At 44.5% G+C, this 20030-nt stretch overlaps 1 protein-coding gene across 1 annotated transcript in view; it reads right to left on the bottom strand.

The window, feature by feature from the left end:
- Positions 1 to 18987, bottom strand: part of LOC141264954 (protein shortage in chiasmata 1 ortholog-like) — a 99683-nt gene extending 80696 nt beyond the window's left edge. The window contains exons 1-3 of the mRNA XM_073677843.1: positions 18920 to 18987; positions 17253 to 17431; positions 14629 to 14737 (exon numbers count right to left, since the gene is read on the bottom strand). Coding sequence (XP_073533944.1) covers positions 14629 to 14737; positions 17253 to 17431; positions 18920 to 18987 — 356 coding nt within the window. The remainder of the gene's footprint in view (positions 1 to 14628; positions 14738 to 17252; positions 17432 to 18919) is intronic.
- Positions 18988 to 20030: the final 1043 nt, after the last annotated feature.

Here is a 20030-nt window from a genome sequence, read left to right as displayed (position 1 = left end):
CGTAGCAGGTTTTCCCTTTTTTGTATTAACTCAGTCCAAGCGTTGGGGCTCAGTTGCCACAGATGTTGGCGCGCAAATTAGAACCGTTGGTGCACTTAGATGAATATTAATGTCAATAGTCTGGGTTGTAGTGTACTCACTGTAAATAGAGCCGGTAGAACCACAAGTCTCAGAAGGGCACTCACTGTGTGTCTCAAACGGTCGGATGGTTCTCTGGACACCAGCTGGGGGCGGCAGGATTCAGGCCTTTATACGGTGGGAGGTACGGCAGAACTCTCAGAGTCCTTGATGTAACTTGCTTCAGAGGGTGACAGGACCGCGCTCTCTCCAGCAGCGTGGGTATCTCAGAGGGGGCCGCCACACTCTGCAGCGTAGAGGAATGCAGATCCACACCGCTCCGTCTCTCACAGCAAGCTGCCACGCTCCTTCTCCTCTGAACTTTCACTTTCACTTCCTGCCCAGCTCCCTCCCCCAAGTCCATCCTCATCCAATCCACTCTCTCTCCTTCTATCCTTCCAGGCTGTGTCATCTGACTGAAACAAGGGTCCCTGGGAATTGTAGTCCACTGAAGCTCAGGGGAAAAACGGTTAATGTCTGTAGGTCCCTGTTTAACAGCAGCTGCAAAGCTCTTCTTAGTGTCTGTAAGTTCCAGTATACCGGTAGCTGCTCTGACAGTTCCATGTGCAGGTGTTACATTCTCCCCCTGGTTAGTCATTGAAAGTGTCCCATCACGACATGAGGACTCACCACCTGAAACATGAATGGGGATTAAGGCATCCTGACTAACACCAAATTTACATGCACACAAACCACCACCTGGACACATGGGAGATACCGGGAAATAAGGCCAAACAGAATTTGAATTAGGGTGTATCAGCCTGGGGACCTCAGTGGTATGCCCCATTCTATCTTAGGTCAGCATCATGGGTGGCCTAGTGTCCCGTTTGGGACGAGTGTGTACCGAGGGGGCCCCCTCCTCAGCCCCCGACTCTTGTCTCTCAAAAACGGGCTTCTCCAGATGGATCTCTTCATTCAATAAATGTCCCTCTTCTGAACTCTCCCCCAATTGTGGGCAGAGCGCACTCGCCTCCTGAAAAATGTCCTTTTTTCGTGTTTCCACTTCAGGAATCTGGTTTACAGGGTCCGCGCCTATGGGGCATGGGTCCTCGGTCCATCTGTAGCTCCATTGATCGTCGGGTCCCCATTCATCCCCAGACTCGCTGTCACTTCCTCCTGAGGCAACCCCAGGCTGGGGTGGTTGTTCACACCTACGACTTCTCCTATTACAGGGAAGGGTGGTATGACCTCCTTTTGTTTTGCGGTCAAATGACCATCTGCCTATTTATTCCAGCTCCGCCCCTCTGGCTTTGCTGGACTTCAGTGTTGTTTGACTGTCTCTCTAGCCAGGTACTTCAGTGCCTATCTCTGTCTAGTTCGCTTGGTCCTCTGGGACCTCTAGTATGTTTTCTCTGTTTGTCTTTTGTGCTCTGCATCTACTTCTGTTTAGGAGGTGTCCCATTTTTGTCCCAGTCCTTAGTTCTTTTAGGGACCCCTCCCTTAACTCTATAGGTCTTCATTCAGACTAGCCGAGGACTAAGGTGGTAAAGGGATGTTTTTCCCACAGGCAACAGATGGTGTCGATGATAGGTTTTGACAGCTCCGCCCCCTTTCTCTGGCTTCACTCTGTAGGGCGGGACACCGGGCAGCTTCTCCATCACCACATAAGGGTCAGGACACCACCGATCAGCAAGCTTGTGCTTCCGAGGAAGGCCCAGAAGTTGAATAAGGACTCTATCTCCAGGCAGTAAAACTTGTTCTCGAACTCTACAGTCATAGCGAGTCTTATTGCAACTACCTGACCAACCAGAGGCCTGCTCTGCCAATCTGTAAGCTTTTCTCAAATCTTCTTGTAGCTGGGACACATTTTAACTAGGTCTTCCCATTAGAACTGCCAAAGGATGTCCCAAAACTAATATCCACTGGTAGCCGGGCTTTTCTTCCAAACATGAGGAAATAAGGCGAGTATCCAGTTGACTCATTTGTTTTGCAATTGTAGGCATGAACCAACTGACTCACATGCCTGCTCCAGTGTCCCTTCTTCCTGGGATCCAAAGTGCCTAACATGTTCAGAAGGGTACAGTTGAACCTCTCAGGTTGAGGGTCCCTGTTAGAACCCTCCTGTTAGTTTTTGCTGTCTTTTGTTTTGAAGTCACGTGACCATCTGCCTATTTATTCCAGCTCCGCCCCTCTGGCTTTGCTGGACTTCAGTGTTGTTTGACTGTCTCTCTAGCCAGGTACTTCGGTGCCTATCTCTGTCTAGTTCGCTTGGTCCTCTGGGACCTCTAGTACGTTTTGTCTGTTTGTCTTTTGTGCTCTGCATCTACTTCTGTTTAGGAGGTGTCCCATTTTTGTCCCAGCCCTTAGTTCTTTTAGGGACCCCTCCCTTAATTCTATAGGTCTTCGTTCAGACTAGCCGAGGACTAAGGCGGGTCTGTTCACAAGGAACAGGCAGCCCGCTACATCATAGGGATTCAGCTTAGTCTTACTGAAGGGACAGCTTTCCCCTATCTTTCCTTAGTTTATGTTGCAGATCATAACTAAGTCCAGCCCAAAAAAAAAAACTAAAAGGAAAGAAATTCGGGGATCAGTATGGTTTCCGTCCAGGAGTTGGCTCAACGCCTGCAGGGATTGTCTCTGGAGGTGGCCGAGCTTCAGCAACACGTGAGTAGCTGTCCTGGAGCGCATTTTGTTGAACCCAAGGTAGGACTGCCTGATTTTTTTTATGGTAAACAGCAAGATTTTTTTTTCCTTTAAAAATGCTTGTTTGTTATATTTTCGTTTGAGACCAAGATCCTCTGGGAATGAATCACAGCGCATTGGTTTTATTATGTCACTTTTGCGCAAAGAACCACAGGGTTGGGCCCTTTCTATCCAGCCTAATGATCCATGTTTAAGTTCTGTTGAAGAATTTTTTTCTGCTATGGGGCTATTATATGACGATCCTGATCGAATCTCATCTGCTGAATCAGAACTTAGACGTTTGAATCAGGGGTCAGATGATGTTGAAAATTATTGCACACACTTCAGGAGATGGGCTTCAGAAGTTAAGTGGAATGATTCTGTGCTAAGATGTTTATTTCTTGCTGGTCTGAGTGAAAGGGTTAAGGATTTGCTAATTGCATTCCCTGCACCTGAAACTCTGCAGGAAGCTATGCAGTTAGCTGTTCGTGTGGACAGGAGACTGAAGTCCAGGGTTAATGATGTAAAAACTCCTGTAACTTCAGGTCCTAGTTCCCAGAAAATCTGCTCTGACAGCAGAGAACCAATGAAGGTGGGGGCAATGTCACTCCGCTCTCAGGAAAGAGATCGGAGATTCGCCGAAGGTTTGTGTCTTTATTGTGGTAAAGATGTTCATTTGATTAAGTATTGTGAGCGTCGTTTAAGTAAAGAAAAAAACTGGTCAGTTATGCCCGTATAGCTTGTTTACGCTCTGCAGGAGTGTTTCTTTCTGGGAGTACTACTCTGCAGGGAGATTTGATTGAATTTCAGGTATTTGTGGATTGTGGTTCAACACTTAATGTGATTGATAAAGGGTTTTTGGAAAACCTTAAATTGAAATCCAAACCTTTGTCATCACCTATTTCTGTGGTTGCAATTGATAACACTCCTTTGAAATGTATTACTCACAAGACTGCTGCATTTCCTCTCACTATCAATGGTGATCACCAAGAAATTTTGGACTTGGTTGTTTTGGATAATTTGCCCTCTCCAGTTGTTCTAGGATTACCTGGGTTAAGACTGCACAATCCTTTATTGGACTGGTCTACTAATGTGATTAAGTCTTGGAGTCTGAAGTGCTATGATAAATGTTGTAATGGTCGCATTGCGGCTGTGGAAAAGGTAGAATTACCTGTACCTATTCAAGATTTTTGGAGGGTTTTTTCGGAGTAGGAGTCGCAAGTTTTACCTCCTCATAGGGATTATGATTGCGCCATTGAGTTTGTTCCGGGTGCTACTCTTCCCAAAAGTCGCTTGTTTAATCTGACTATCCCTGAAAGAAAGGCCTTGGAAGAGTACATACAGACTAGCCTGGCTGCTGGTCACATTAGACCTTCTAAGTCGCCTGTGGCAGTTGGATTTTTCTTTATTAAAAAAAAAGACGGAGGTTTACGTCCATGTCTGGATTTTCGTGAAATTAATAAGATTACCGTACGCAATTCCTACCCATTGCCGTTAATTCCTGACTTGTTTAACCAGTTAGTGGGGGCCAAGTGGTTCTCCAAAATTGATCTCCGGGGGGCATACAATTTGTTACGTGTGAAGGAGGGTGATGAATGAAAAACTGCTTTTAACACTCTGGTAGGTCACTTTGAGAGTCTGGTGATGCCTTTTGGTCTTACCAAATGCACCTGCATTTTTTTTCAAAACCTTATTAATGACATCCTGAGACCTTTGATTGGTAAGAATTTGGTTGTGTATTTGGATGACATTTTGATTTATTCACCAGATCTCGAGTCCCATTGGCAGAGTGTACGTGAAGTTTTGCAGTTATTGAGTGATCATTCACTCTTTGCTAAGCTGGGGAAATGTGAATTCGCTGTGCAGAAAATTAGTTTTTTGGGCTACATTGTCTCCAGCGAGGGCTTTGAGATGGACCCTGTGAAGGTTCAGGCTGTGCAGGAATGGCCTAGGCCTATTGGTTTGAAATCTATACAGAGATTTTGGGGTTTTGCCAATTATTACAGGAAATTCATTAAGAATTTTTCTGTAATTGTTAAACCTCTAACCGATCTCACCAGGAAAGGTGCGAGTACGGCCCAGTGGACTACTGAGGCCATTGAAGCATTTGAGTATCTCAAAGAGAGGTTCAGTTCTGCCCCTATCCTTATGCAGCCTGATGAGACCAAGCCTTTTTTGGTCGAGGTCGATGCTTCATCAGTGGTGGTCGGAGCAGTTTTGTCTCAAGAGAACAAGGGTGGAGTACATCCTTGTGCCTTTTTTTCGAAAAAAATTTCGGAAACCGAACTGAATTATGATGTTGGAAATCGGTAGTTGCTGGCTATTAAACTTACGTTTGAACACTGGCATCATTTTTTGGAAGGCGCTAGATTTCCTTTTCAGGTTTTCACAGATCATAAGAATTTGATCTATCTTGATGCTGCCAAGCGTTTGAATGCCCGTCAAGCTAGGTGGGCACTTTTTTTTCTCAGTTTCATTTTTCTGTTACCTATATCCCTGGTACTAAGAATGTTAAAGCCGATGCTATATCTCGCAACTTCTCTCCTACGGTCGGTGCCGAGGAGGAGGAGAGCATTTTGCAGAAAGGAGTTGTGGTGGCGGCTTTGGACTCCATTTTGGAGAATGGGATTCTGAATGCTCAAGATGATGCTCCATCTAACACTCCCCATGGGAGGTTGTTCGTGCCTAGAGCCTTTAGGAGAGATTTGTTTGTGGAGTGTCATGAGTCTCGGTTGGCAGGTCATCCAGGAGTTTCGGAGACTAAGAGACTTATCAGTCGCAGTTTTTGGTGGCCTGGGTGGCAGAAGGAAGTCATCAAGTGGGTGCGTCAGTGTACTGTGTGTGCTAGGTCAAAGGCTTCACATACTCCTGCTGCGGGGTTGCTTTGCCCTCTGGGGGTTCCTAGTGCGCCTTGGACGCATCTCACTATGGATTTTATTACTGATCTTCCTGTGTCCGAGGGTTTTACTGTCATCTGGGTGGCCGTGGACCGTTTTAGTAAGATGTGTCATTTCGTTCCATTCATTAAGTTGCCCTGTGCCAAGACACTCGCTAAGGCGTTTGTTAAGGAGATTGTCAAGCTCCATGGCATTCCCACGGATATGGTTTCTGATAGAGGACCTCAGTTTGTGGCTCGCTTTTGGCGTGCTTTTTGTGACAGGTTGGGAGTCCATTTGTCATTTTCGTCTGGTTATCATCCTGAGTCGAATGGACAGACTGAAATAAAGAACCAGGATGTAGAACAGTTTTTGCGTTGTTTTGTGGCAGACAATCAAGAGGTGTGGTCTGAGTTACTGCCTCTCGCAGAATTTGCTCTTAACAATCCTACATCCTCCTCTGCTGGGTGTTCTCCTTTTTTTGTTGTACTGGGAGACATCAGTCTTTTGGTTCGTTCTCCAAATTGGGGTCGGCGGTGCCGGAGGAGGAGAATTTTTCCGGTGATTTGGAGAGAGTTTGGACTAATGTACGTTGTAACCTGCAAAAGGCTAACAAGAAGTCCAAGAAGTATTTTGACAGGAAACGTAAAGAGGTTTTGTTTACTGTGGGTGACATTGTTTGGTTGTCCTCGAAGAACCTGCGGTTGAGGATTCCCTCTAAAAAACTAGGTCCTAAGTTTGTGGGTCCGTTTAAAGTGCTTCACGTTGTTAACCAGTCTGCTGTTAGGTTGGATGTCCGTACTTCCTGGAAGATTAATCCTGTGTTTCATGTTTCCTTGTTGAAAAAGGCTGACGTATCTAATAGGGACGCCACTGTCACAGTTCCTCCTGTGGTGGAAGACGGTGAATATGAAATTTCTCGTATTTTGAATTCTAGATGGCATAGAGGGAAATTACAGTATCTTGTCTCCTGGAAGGGTTTCGGTCCCGAAGACAACTCCTGGGTAAGGACGGATGATGTCTCTGCTCCTAGGCTTGTTAAAGCTTTCCACAGGAGGTTTCCTGATAGGCCTGGGCCTGGAGGATCCGGAGGATCCTCATAGAAGAGGGGGTACTGTTAGAACCCTCCTGTTAGTTTTTGCTGTCTTTTGTTTTGCGGTCAGGTGACCATCTGCCTATTTATTCCAGCTCCGCCCCTCTGGCTTTGCTGGACTTCAGTGTTGTTTGACTGTCTCTCTAGCCAGGTACTTCGGTGCCTATCTCTGTCTAGTTCGCTTGGTCCTCTGGGACCTCTAGTACGTTTTCTCTGTTTGTCTTTTGTGCTCTGCATCTACTTCTGTTTAGGAGGTGTCCCATTTTTGTCCCAGTCCTTAGTTCTTTTAGGGACCCCTCCCTTAACTCTGTAGGTCTTCGTTCAGACTAGCCGAGGACTAAGGCGGGTCTGTTCACAAGGAACAGGCAGCCTGCTACATCGTAGGGATTCAGCTTAGTCTCACTGTAGGGACAGCTTTCCCCCATCTTTCCTTAGTTTATGTTGCAGATCATAACAGTCCCCTTGGGGGTGATATGGTGTGGTTCTGGATTTCTTGATCCCACAGATGGCGCATAGCTCCTTGATTAGTCTACTTTCGAAATTTCTTCCTTGTTCGGTATGGATGCGGGCTGGCAGCCCGTAATGTACGAAGAACTTCTCCCATAGTGTTTTTGCCACAGTAATTGCCCTTTGATCTTTAGTGGGGTAGGCTTGGGCATATCGGGTGAATTGGTCAGTGACCACTAACACATTACTGACATTGCTTTCATCAGGCTCGATGGAGAGGAAATCAATGCACACTAGCTCAAGTGGGCCATCACTGGTAATGTTCACAAGGGGGGCTGTTCTCAAAGGCAAGGTTTTTCTCAACACACACCGGGAGCATGATTTGCAGTATTCTTCAATTTCCGCTTCCATCCGAGGCCTGTAAAATCGGTCGGCCACAAGACCCGTGATCTTTTCGATGCCAAGATGTCCATCATCATCATGCAGCGACTTCATGACCATCCTCCGAAATCGGGTGACTAACACCAGCTGTCTACGGACTCCTCCCTTCTGGCGCTTTGCCTCCTGGTATAGTAGTCGATTTCTTACTACTAGCGACTCTAGCTGCCGAGTCAGCAGGACAGACTCCTCTGTTCTTAATGCATTCTTTTCGGGCCTCCAGCCCCTCTTAACCCACCATCGGACTACCCCCACCGACCGATCCTCCTGCTGCCCCTTTCTGACTTGATTACGAGTCAGTTGAGGGAGAGAGTCTGGGGGTCACTTGGCAGTACAACAACGGGAACGCTTCACTGGATGCTCCGAAGAATTTAGCACAGCACTGCATAGGGAGGGCATTAGTTTGATCTCTATGGCACAGAGTCTTCACCTCAGGGGCAGGGACCTCTATCCATCCTCCTTCTTCCACATTTAAGGGTTCCCTAGGCAGGCGAGAGAGTGTGTCTGCATCAATGTTACTGATCCCTGGTTGATATTTTAAGCTGAAATCGTACAAAGAGAGTGCGGCAAGCCACCGGTACCCCGTGGCATCCAGTTTTGCTGTGGTTCTCACGTAGGTCAATGGATTGTTGTCGGTATGAACCACGAAGTGTACCCCATAGAGGTAGTCATGCAGCGTGTCCACTACAGTCCATTTCAGAGCCAGAAACTCCAGTTTGTGAGCTGGGTAGTTGCGTTCACTGGGAGTCAATCCTCGACTAATGTAGTAAACGGGACGCAGACAGCCATCATGGTCCTGGTAGAGAATCCCTCCTAGTTCATCGAGAGAAGCATCTACATGTAACACATATGGTTTACTGGGGTCTGCATAGGCCAACACTGGAGTTTGGGTCAAACATGACTTCAGTTTCTCGAATGCCTCATCGCATACAGGTGTCCATCTTTTCCCAAAAAGTTCATTAACTCGGAAGTAGACCCTCTTTCCTGACCTTGAGGAGTGGGCTGTCCTCTCGGAAGGGGGATACCCCTGGGTAAGGGCAGTTAACGGCTTCGCAATCCGAGAGTACTGGGGTACAAATCTTCGGTAATATCCACAAAATCCTCAGTTTGGTGGGCTTAGGCCAGTTTACAACAGCCTCCACTTTGCGGGGTCGGTGGAAATTCCTTCTCTGCTGACTATGTGCCCCACATATTTCACAGTCGTCTGGCAAATCCGGCACTTGTCAAGGGACAACTTCAACTCAGCCTCCTTCAACCGATCCAGCACCTTGAACAACCGCTGGTTGTGTTCTTCCAGAGTCTTCTCAAAAACAATAAGATCATCTAGATAAACCAAGACCTCACGTAAGTGCATGTCCCCCACTACTTTGTCCATACATCTCTGTAAAGTGGCCGGAGCACCTGTTAGTCCTTGAGGCAGTCTCTGAAACTCAAAGAACCCAATGGGGCAGATAAAAGCGGTCTTCTCTTGATCTTCTTTTGACATGGGTATCTGATAGTAGCCACTCCGGAGATCTAACACAGAAAACCATTGGCTCCCTTTCAGGCAATCCAAAGCTTCATCGATTCGGGGCGCAGTGTACTGGTCAGGGACCGTACGTTTGTTCAAGGTACGATAATCCACACACATCCGAATAGCTCCATTTTTTTTTCTGAGCTATCACAATGGAGGAAGCATAGGGGCTACTAGACTCTATGATGACTCCTGTGTCTAACATATCGCGTAGATGCTGCCTGACATCTTCGATATCCGCCGGGGCCAATCTTCGGGATCTTTCTCGGAAAGATTTTTGATCCTTCAACCGAATGCGATGCTCTACTCCTTGTGCGAGGCCCATGTCCCATTCGCCTAAAGAGAAAGCTGCCCCCCTCATCATCATGCCGTCGATGACCAGCCTCCTCTCTTCTCATTTCAGCTCACTTCCTTCAAAACAAGGGTCAAAGCTTTCAGGTTGTAGTTCCCTCTTCTCCTCCTCCGTTCTCACATAGGCTTCCAGACCGACTGGGTGGATGGATAGGGTCTGCGAGTAATTTTCTTCCTCAACTTCCCGACACCACTGAGCTAACGTACGGAAGATGTTGGCATTTGTTCCCACTATGACAAGTGTTGGTTTCTCATCTGCCTCTGCCTCCGGGCAGATTAGCGCTATGATGGGTATCTCTTTATCCACTCCAACAACAGTCTTTGGGAATCATAGTGTCACAGACACGTACCCTCTGTAGGGGTAGCTGTACTCACTCAGTTCCCACACCACGAGTCCAGACAACGGTTTCAGAGGCACGTTGGATAAATATCTCTTAAATCATCCTTCGAAGATGATGGACACTTGAGACCCTCTATCCAGCAATACTGTACAAGGTGGACCATTGATATATGCGGGGAGATGCGGGGCTGGTCCCACTAAACCTTCAGGCAGTGTTTTCGATGAGGCACTATTGTATGGGGCAGTAGAGTAGGTCTTAGCTGCCGATGGGGGCTCAGTATGGGGTTCTACTGGCCCTCTTTCCAGTTTCCCGACAGCGTCTGAGTGTGATGGGGAAGATGTGAAGAGTTCTTTGAGCTCCAACTCTTCGGACACTGACGAGCTATATGGCCTGGACTCCCACAGACAAAGCACCCTTCTGGTTTCCTACTCTCTACTCTACAGAGGTAATCATTCTCGCTTCCTGAAGCCAGGGTTTGCTTCTCGGCTACCTCCGCAGCACTTTGTAGCCGCTGTATTGTTTTGGCCTGGGCACTTAACAATTGTGTAATCTGCTCCCCCTGTTTCTCGATGACTTTCAACAGTTCCATCTCTCGGCAGTCGGCTGCTGGCTTCAGGGCAATAGTAGTCACCCGAGGGGATGTCTTCTCTCTTGCGGCCAAAATAACCTCCTCCTTGCGAACTTCCTTAAGCAACTCATGAAAAGAACCAGGAATCTTCTCTCTATCACAAGACCTCATCCGCTGGGCAATTGGATCATGCGTGAGAGCTCCTCTGAGTACTTGTTCCAGACGACACTGATCAACTTCTTTAGGGCTGACTCCACCTTTAAATACTATTCTATGAACTAGCTTATCTAGTCGGTACAGATAGTCGGACATCTTCTCATCTAGCAGTTGGTAGGTGGTACGGAGTTTATAGAGTAGATCAGTAGCATCTTCAGGGGATCCAAAAGCATTTTCTAAAGCACTCATATAATCTTGATAAGTTGCTAGTGGCTTGCTCCGCCAAACAGCCTGCACCACTTCCATAGCAGTACCCTTCAAACTTTCTACTATTCTCTGCTTCCTTACGGCATCAGTGCACTGCCACTCTTTTAAGCACAGTAAAGTGACATCCCTCCAAGTATCATATCCTTCTCCAGCAGGGGTGGGGAGGGCACCCGAGAAAGTTCTTAGACGACGGTAGTTCCCTTCTGGCTGCATCTTTGCAAACTGACTGACTAACTTTTACATAGCTGTCATAAGCACATCAGCAGGGGAAGCTGTCTCTTCAGGACTGGCTCTAAGTGGAGTAGAGGGCAGACATATACTAGTCTTTCTAGGCTGAGTGGTTGATTCCTGTTGCCGGGTCTCAACTTCGGACTCAGTAGACCAAGTGATCTTCCATTGTCGACCATACTCTGGGGACACGGCTATCATGGATGGGAAGTATTCTTTCCTCAAGATCTGCCCGGTTGAGATCAGGGCTGTAGGTAACTGTCCCCCCTTTTCCTTCCTGCAGTCGACCACTTTAGGGTGGGCAAGTTCAGTGAGTCGGTTAACTATTTTCAGTATCTCTGCATCAGATGCATCACAGAGCTCACCACTCACTGCAAAGCTTTGTTTAGCTGTAACATCCATCTCTTCACACCACAAATACACTTCTTGCTCTGTTAAAGTCTCCATAGTAAATACTCCTGTGTTATTTCTGGATCTCAGCAGTGCCTCCACTGTAACACCCCTTTAGGGCTACCACGGTCCACTGGGTGTTATGGGGGGTCTCACCTCTCTAGGGCGCAGTGCTTCCACCCGAATCTTGATTGGAGCTCTCTCTCTGGGACTGCAGAAGGACGGTTATCTTCTACCAGGGGCTGATTCGGGAAGCCCCTGCCACAGCTCAGTACACACACAGGGAACAGGAGTAAAACCGTTTAACAGGTTTATTACTATGCAGCAGAATTGAGGTGGGTGTAAAGGAATAACATACAATACAAGTAACGGTGCTCTATAAAAGTCATATACACATCACAATCTACTTCTACTCTGACCCTGCAAATATAACATAGCATGTTTTCCCTTTTTTGTATTAACTCAATCCAAACGTTGGGGCCCAGTTGCCGCGGATGTTGGCGCGCAAATTAGAACCGTTGGTGCACTTAGATGAATATTAATGTCAATAGTCTGGGTTGTAGTGTACTCACTGTAAATAGCGCTGGTAGAACCACAAGTCTCAGAAGGGCACTCACTGTGGGTCTCAAACGGTCAGATGGTTCTCTGGACACCAGCTGGGTGGCGGCAGGATTCAGGCCTTTATACAGTGGGAGTGCCGGCAGAACTCTCCGAGTCCTTGATGTAACTTGCTTCAGAGGGTGACAGGACCGCGCTCTCTCCAGCAGCGCGGGTATCTCAGGGGGCCGCCACACTCTGCAGCGTAGAGGAATGCAGATCCACACCGCTCCGTCTCTCACAGCAAGCTGCCACGCTCCTTCTCCTCTGAACTTTCACTTTCACTTCCTGCCCAGCTCCCTCCCCCAAGTCCCTCCTCATCCAATGCACTCTCTCTCCTTCTATCCTTCCAGGCTGTGTCATCTGACTGAAACAAGGGTCCCTGGGAATTGTAGTCCACTGCAGCTCAGGGGAAAAACGGTTAATGTCTGTAGGTCCCTGTTTAACAGCAGCTGCAAAGCTTTTCTTAGTGTCTGTAAGTTCCAGTATACCAGTAGCTGCTCTGACAGTTCCATGTGCAGGTGTTACATGAAAAAACTGATACTATTAACTCCTTCGCGACCTTAGGATTTTCTGTTTTTGCATTTTGCTTCCCTTCTTCTCAGAGCAATAACTTTTATTTTTCCGCCAATATGGGCGTGTGAGGGCTTGTTTTTTGGGGGACGAGTTGTACTTTTGAATGACACCATTGATTTTACCATACAGTGTACTGGGAAAAGAGAACAAAATTCCAAGTGCAGTGCAATTGCAAAAAAAGCGCAATTCCACAATTGTTTTTTTTTTAACCATGTTCACTATATGGTAAAACTGACCTGGCAATATGATTCTCCAGGTCATTACGAGTACGCAGATACCAAACATCTATAGGTTCTTTTTCTTTTAAGTGGTGAAAAAAAATCCAGTTTGTGTAAAAAAAAAAAAAAAGCGCCATGTGAAAACCGTAGCATCACCAGTTTTCGGCATCTGGGGCTGGGTGAGGGTTTATTTTTTGTGCACCAAGCTGACGTTTTTATTGATACCATTTTGGTGTAGATACGAGCAGTTATCGCATTTTATTGCAATGTTACGGTGACCAAAAAAACATAATTCTGGGGTTTCGATTTTTTTCTTGTTACGCCATTTATTGATCAAATTAATTTAGTTTATATTTTGATAGATTGGGGGTGATTTTAACGTTCATATTTTCTTAATTTTTTTTTTAAATTTTTTTTCTACTTTTTAATTGCTTCAATAGTCCCCTCAGGATACTTGAAGCTGCAATCATCTGATCACTTGTGAAACACATAGCAGGACTTTAGCCCTGCCATGTGTAGCAGAAATCACCATCTCTTATGAGCGCCGGCCACGAGCCAGTGTTCATAGGAGATCTGCAATGACAAGCACGGGGGTCTTCTGCAGCTGTCATAGGTCGTGAAGGGGTTTAAGACCCATTATAGTCTGGGCCATTTTAAAGACTTTGCATCGGGGCCCACATGCTTAAAGTAACACTATGTTATATCAGTGTAAACTTTTATTTACCGTAATTAGAAATTCTATATGGCCACTTATTAGGAGCCTGTGTGTGGGAAAGCAAAGTCACAAGAATATGTCATCACAGCTCTCTGCAATCACAATGGCAGGGGTTGTTATCCAGTTTTTCAAGACTTATATATCACAAGGAGTCAGATTTGCAACTATGTTTTTATATTAGCCAGGAATGGAAGAAACAAATATGATTAAGTAAGTCGAGTAAGATCTACAGGGTGGGCCATTTATAGTTACGTTAAAACCAAGCATACCATTGTTTTTCTTATGAAATTCTCAATAAGTTTGATGTGTCACATGATCTTCTTCCCATTGAAAAAAATAAAGTTGGATCCAAAATGGCCGACTTCAAAATGGCCGCCATGGTCACCACCCATCTGGAAAAATGTTCCCCCTCCCATATACTAATGTGCCACAAACAGGAAGTTGATATCACCAACCATTCCCATTTAATTTAGGTGTATCCATATAAATGGCCCACCCTCTATATCAAATGGAAAGTCGAAGAAAATTGAAGAACTAATATTTATTTATTTGAGATTTTGCAATGGCTGCAAAATGTTTTCAGACCAGCAAATTTTCCATTTGATGAACAGAATTTATACTGTCTGAAAACTAGCTTCTCCCAATGCTCATGTGATATTTAATTTATGTGCAACACAGCTATCAGTGATGACGATTATTGTGACATGTTAGCGTTTTGCTTACTTTTATATTGATTTATTAGTTTTTGAACAATCCAATATTTACCTGTTATGCACTTATGTATGATCTTTTGATTGATATGATAACATGTGTACACAAAGTTTCAATAGAAAGGAATGTTGTGTTTATACATTTATATGCTATTTCCCCCCATTATTTTCTTATCATATCAAGAGGGTCAATGACAAATTCTCATAATTTATTAGTAATATAAAAGTAGCCCTTTGGAAATTGAACGCATTAAATGAATTAGCAATTGTAATAGCAATTGTTATTAGATGAATTGCTGAATAAAACAAGAACAGATCAAACAAATGATGTATCTGCTCCTATTTGTTCTAAGAGTATGGAAGGTTCCAGACAATATAATTGTGTACATATAATAGATGTTTTACCTTGACTCAAGGATGTGAAGTAACTTGGAGTTATTGATAAGCTCCTCTGATGACAGCAAGACATATGGGACAAGCATGTGACATAGGTGCTTGTTGTGCATTGGGGTTTCTTCCAAAATAAACAAAAAGAAACAAGTCTAAAAAATCAATATTGATGTGAAAATCATATATTTCTAAATTTTAGAAATCCATGTGCTCCTCCTGAGCTGCACAGGCAAAGCTGCATCTTCTAGCGGCATCACAGGGTCCTCAGCTTGGCCCAGAGGCTCAGCCATGATACCAGCCAGGACTGTTGATCATTAGGTGCATACTGCGAAGTAGACGGTGAAGTAGGAAGCCAGGAGATAGGGGAGCATTGCACATTAAAAATGAGAAAACCCCTTTAAATTACTGCATGAACTATGCAAATATTGGACCTTGCAATAACGGTGATAGGTGATAACTTCTACTGATAGCCAGAACAGGGCACTTTTCATTCGCCATGAGACCGCTGGAAAAAATCGAGTACTGTAATCGACTTACTCCGGCAGTCCTACAGAGAGTGAATGGAACAGCGGTCGAACATGCGCACTGCCATTACATTTAGAAGAGCTACAAAAGTGTATTTCTCTGATGATCAATGGGGGTCTCAGCAACAGGACCCCACTGGTCTAGAAGACGTCACCTTGCCCATGATAGGTTGATAACGTATTGTAACCAGAATACCCCTTTAGCCCCTTCACCCCAGGGCGAATCTTTGTTTTTTTCGTTTCCTCCTCCTGTTCTTCCAAGGGCCATAGCTTTTCTATTTCACCATTAACATAGCTGTATGAGGACTTGTTTTTTGTAAGTTGTAATTTTGAATGACATCATTCATTTTATCATGAGATGCACTGGAAAGCAGGAAAAAAATTTCAAGTGCGTTGAAATTGCAAAATAAGTGCAACTTTATGTGGAGGGGGGGGGGGGTATTTACCATGGTCACTCTGCGGTAAAAATGAACCTGCCAATATGATTTTCCAGGTCAGTATGATTACGCAGATGCAAAACATGTATATATTTTTTTTATTTAAGTGGGGAAAATTTTTTGTAAAAAAATCCCAAACTTTGCCTGTGTCGCCATATTCTGAGACTCGTAATGCTTTCAATTTTCAGGATATAGTAGTGATTTAATGAGCCATTGGCAGTTTCACTGTACCGTCTGTGTGTACTTACACGTGTATGGCTTAATCTTTGAGACAAGCTTAGAGATGGCTTAGTTTTTGCACCCTGAGCTGTTTTTTTTACTGGTACCATTTTGGGGTAGATACAATGTTTTGATCACCTTGTGCAATTTATTGCAATGTTGTGGCTGCCAAAAAAATGTAATTCTGGTGTTTTTTTTCTTGTTACACCATTTATCGATTGGATTAATTTATTTTGTATTTTGATAGATCGAACTTTTATGAATCCAGCGATACCAAATCTGTGTATTTTTTATTTTTCTTTTAATTGTTTAATTTTTAATGGAGCAAAAGAGGGCGTGATTTGAACTTTTGTGTATTTTTTTTATTTTTTCTTCTTTTTAAAAACATTTCTTTTCAACTTTTTACTGTATTTAATAGTCCTCTTAAGGGTCTTGAAGCTGCAATCATCCGATCTCTTATGCTATGTATAGTGAAAATCACATTCTACTATGAACGCCAGCTACAGGCTGACTTCCACAGGAGATTCGACATGACAAGCACGGAGGTCTTAAGCAGCCCTCCGGTTGTCATGGCAACCAATCGGCGCACCACGATTATGTCACAGGAGCACCGATGGAGTGTGGAATGACGCCCCCCTCTTGCATGCGAGTGTTAAATGCCACTATCAGAGATTGACAGCGGCTTTTAACAAGTTAACAGCCATGGGTGGAGCTCCACTCCTCCTGCGGCTGTTAAAAGCACATGGTGGCTGAATAACACAGCCATCATCTGCTGGGAAAGATGTCGAGAAAGATGTTATGTCAGGGACACGACATATGACGTACATGTACATCATATGATGTGAAGGGGTTAAAAAGGAGAAAGAGTAACACTGGGTTTACATGTTTCAGCCATGTTGCGCCAAGCTTAAATTTCAACCAATTTGCATGACAGTGTGGTTTTGGCTGCATCACACTTGCAATGTACCAGGTTTCATCAAAACTTGTTTGATTTCAAATTTCTTGGTTGGAAATCAAGGGTCCGATTCATTAAGACTGTCATTTCATATGCCAATCTTAATGTACAGCAGTAAGATGAACCTAATTAATTAGCGCACACCACTAAATGAATTAAGCGCATCTTATCAATAGTGATGTGCCTTGCCAAATATCTGACATAAGTCATGGCAATATATTGGCAAATTACAGGGCAGGCTTCACCATGTCCCATCCAGCCCTTTCTCCACTGACTTTGGCGGATCTGGCCAAGACTAGCGTGAAAATGCCTCAAGTCGCAATATTTTTGAGTAACCTTGTGTTGAGCAAAAATTTTACAACTTTTCAAAGTCTTTTACGCCAGAAATCTGGTGAAAACACTTTGATGAATCGGGTCCATGTCTTTGTATTGCTACTTTGTAGGTTAAAATTATTATGAACAGATCTAATTTCTGAAGAGGTCAAACAAAGAAATGTTACTTACTCAGTATAGGATTATTTGGCACGCTTGTTTTGAGGGTCATGTGTGAGACATTTAGTGTCTGACACAATTGTAGCCAATAATCAGTGCAATCATACTCTACAACGAGAGAAAAATGAGTCCATGGAAAGTCACTTCCTATGTATTGGTTTTTGGATATGACACAAGAGTAGTTTCTTAGACTGTAAGGAAACCAAAGAAAATATTATTTTAGCATGTGCTATATCTGAAAAAAAAATTAATTGCAGTCTGGATTTTATCTGGTTTATAAGTGCTAGAGTTGAGCAAAAAGATTTGCAAGACACTGGTCCAACAACCATGTTGATAGTCCCCCAGCCCCAGACCAGAGCACTGTGAACCTCCTACTATGTGCTCGGCCTGAGGTCATTGTTGCAAAATGATGCACACTAGTGTAGAGCGAGTATGTTTCATTAACTCTTTCGACGAGCACGCTCAGGTGCTCGCCAAGTATTTTCGCGTGCTCAGCATTTTTTTTTTACTGTTTCCGCGGATACAAGTGTCACGGCTGTTAGACAGCTATGACACATGCAGAGATTGCCTGTCGAACAGGCAATCTTTGCATGTGTCTCAGCTGTCTAACAGCCATGACACTTGCAGGCGCGGCGACAATGAATGAAACGCCGAGCACGCCAAAATACTTGGCGAGCACCTGAGCGTGTTTGTCGAAAGAGTTAATGAAACATACTCGCTCAACACTAATGCACATATGACCTAGCACTAGGCCCACTAGTTAGAAGAGGCATTGGGCATGCTGCAGGTATTAGAAGATTTGCAGTGATCTGGTCCGGCTAAACATTTTGATAAACTCTAGTTAATGCCATAAAATATATAAAAGCCACTGAAGTACAATGATACCGATAGCATCAAGTCAAATAACTGTATTTATATCACTGAAAAAATTACAACTTGAATCTGATTTGCACACAAGGCATTATTATTATCATTATTAATCCATTAAGCGGAAGTCTGTGTGGTTTGTTCCTGTTGCAGGAGACTTGCATGAGAGTAGATAGGTAAGAATTGACACAGCAAAGGGGAACATAAAAACTTATTCCTGACTGCGAAGAATGCATCTTCCAGATAGGCGAAGAATTAGCCTCTTAAGAGGGGTGAGGAGAAGCCACATCAGAGGAGTTTGTCAGCTGATCCCTGAATGTGCAGATGAGTGCTACATCAGAAGCTGGTGCCTGTGTGATGGACTGTTATGTGATAGACGTGGGCATTTGGCTGCAAGAGTGTGCATACTGCTGGAGAAGCTACTGCAGGTCATTGCTGCCAAAAGAGATGACCATGAGAAGTGATAACAAATACTGTAAATGTATGCTGAGCAGCATAGAAAGTGACACAGAGACTGCACAAGAATGCAGAATGTGCTGCTACAATGAATGCTAGCAAACCATCACAAGTGTTATTAAATTGTTTCTAGGATCAGAAAACACCATTTGCTACCTTTGGTCAAGTCAACCTTTTGCCCTTTGTAAGATTATTGAAACCATCAAGCTCACTGCCTCGTGTAAGACAGTTTAGCTATAAAGCTTCTTTGACTCCCTGTAAGTTTGCTGAGATTATATCTGTATTCAACTGGATCCTTCTTTCCTTCCTGAATGGTGAACCACTCTACTACCAAGGGCAAACTCTCCCGTCCTTACTTTAGACAGCTTTCAGCCATACAACAATATAAATACATCTCATTGTCTAAACTGTATTGACCAAGCATTATTGTCCAGGTACATGGCATTCAAAATGCATTTCATCCATTCAACTGATCTTCATCATATGATGTGTTATCCGTTACATAGACGTTACAAAGACCTTCAGGTAACAATAATACAGTATATCACCCTATAGTAGCTAATGTTTATTGAGAAATTAAATGTTAAACCTTTTTGTTGACTAATACTTTTTTTATTATGAACAATGTAACGCTTTCTCTACAGTTTGGACACACTTGTTCGTGCAGTTGTTTTCCCTAGTTCTTATTGGTATATGTTCATTGTAGATTCATACTGAAGGCAGCAACACCACAAAGGAACAACAGAAACAAGGAGTAAAGAAATGTGTAAAGGAAACCCAAATAAATGTTAATCTTTAGATTTCTCAAAGTATTCCCCTATTACTCAGTTGACAGCTTTACACTCCCTAGGCATTCTCTCATGCAGCTTTATTAGGTAGTGATGTGGAATGGCTTCCAATGAACAAGTATGTCTCATCAAGAATTCAATTATGGAATTAATGGTCTTCAGAAAGTGTTTGCGACCATCAGTTGTGTTTTGCAGAGGCAATGCCGGTGTAACAGGTCAGATTAACGCCCCTGCCCAGAATATACCCCGGGGATATTAAGGCCTAGACCAAACTGTACCCCAGGGTATAAATTGGCCTAGGCCAGATTATACCCCTACTGGTCAGAATATACCCCAGCAGCTATAGATCAGATTTTTCACGCTTTTGAGAACCATTGAGTGATATACTGAATAACGGGGCCCCAGTCAGTGCACAGGGGCCCCAGGCATCACACAGGAGCCCCAGGCATTGCAGAGGGGGGCAGAGACAGCGCGCAAGGGGGGGGGGAGAGGCAGCGCGCAAGGGGCCCCTGTGAGCTTTCTCTGCCCCCCTGTGCGCTGTCTCTGCCCCCCTGTACGTTATCTGGCACCCCCTGTGCGCTGTCTGGGACCCCCTGTGCGATGTCTGGGGCCCCGTTCTTGAGTATATCACTCAATCCTGTGCGATGTCTGGGGCCCCTATGCGACGTCTGGGGCCCCG

The sequence above is a fragment of the Phyllobates terribilis genome, unplaced genomic scaffold (assembly GCF_046119375.1).
Source record: "Phyllobates terribilis strain yellow unplaced genomic scaffold, ASM4611937v1 Scaffold_1__5_contigs__length_1240528914, whole genome shotgun sequence".
Taxonomy (NCBI): Eukaryota; Metazoa; Chordata; class Amphibia; order Anura; family Dendrobatidae; genus Phyllobates; species Phyllobates terribilis.
Note: the sequence above shows the minus strand (reverse complement) of the source record. Positions and strands in the feature narration are given on the sequence as shown.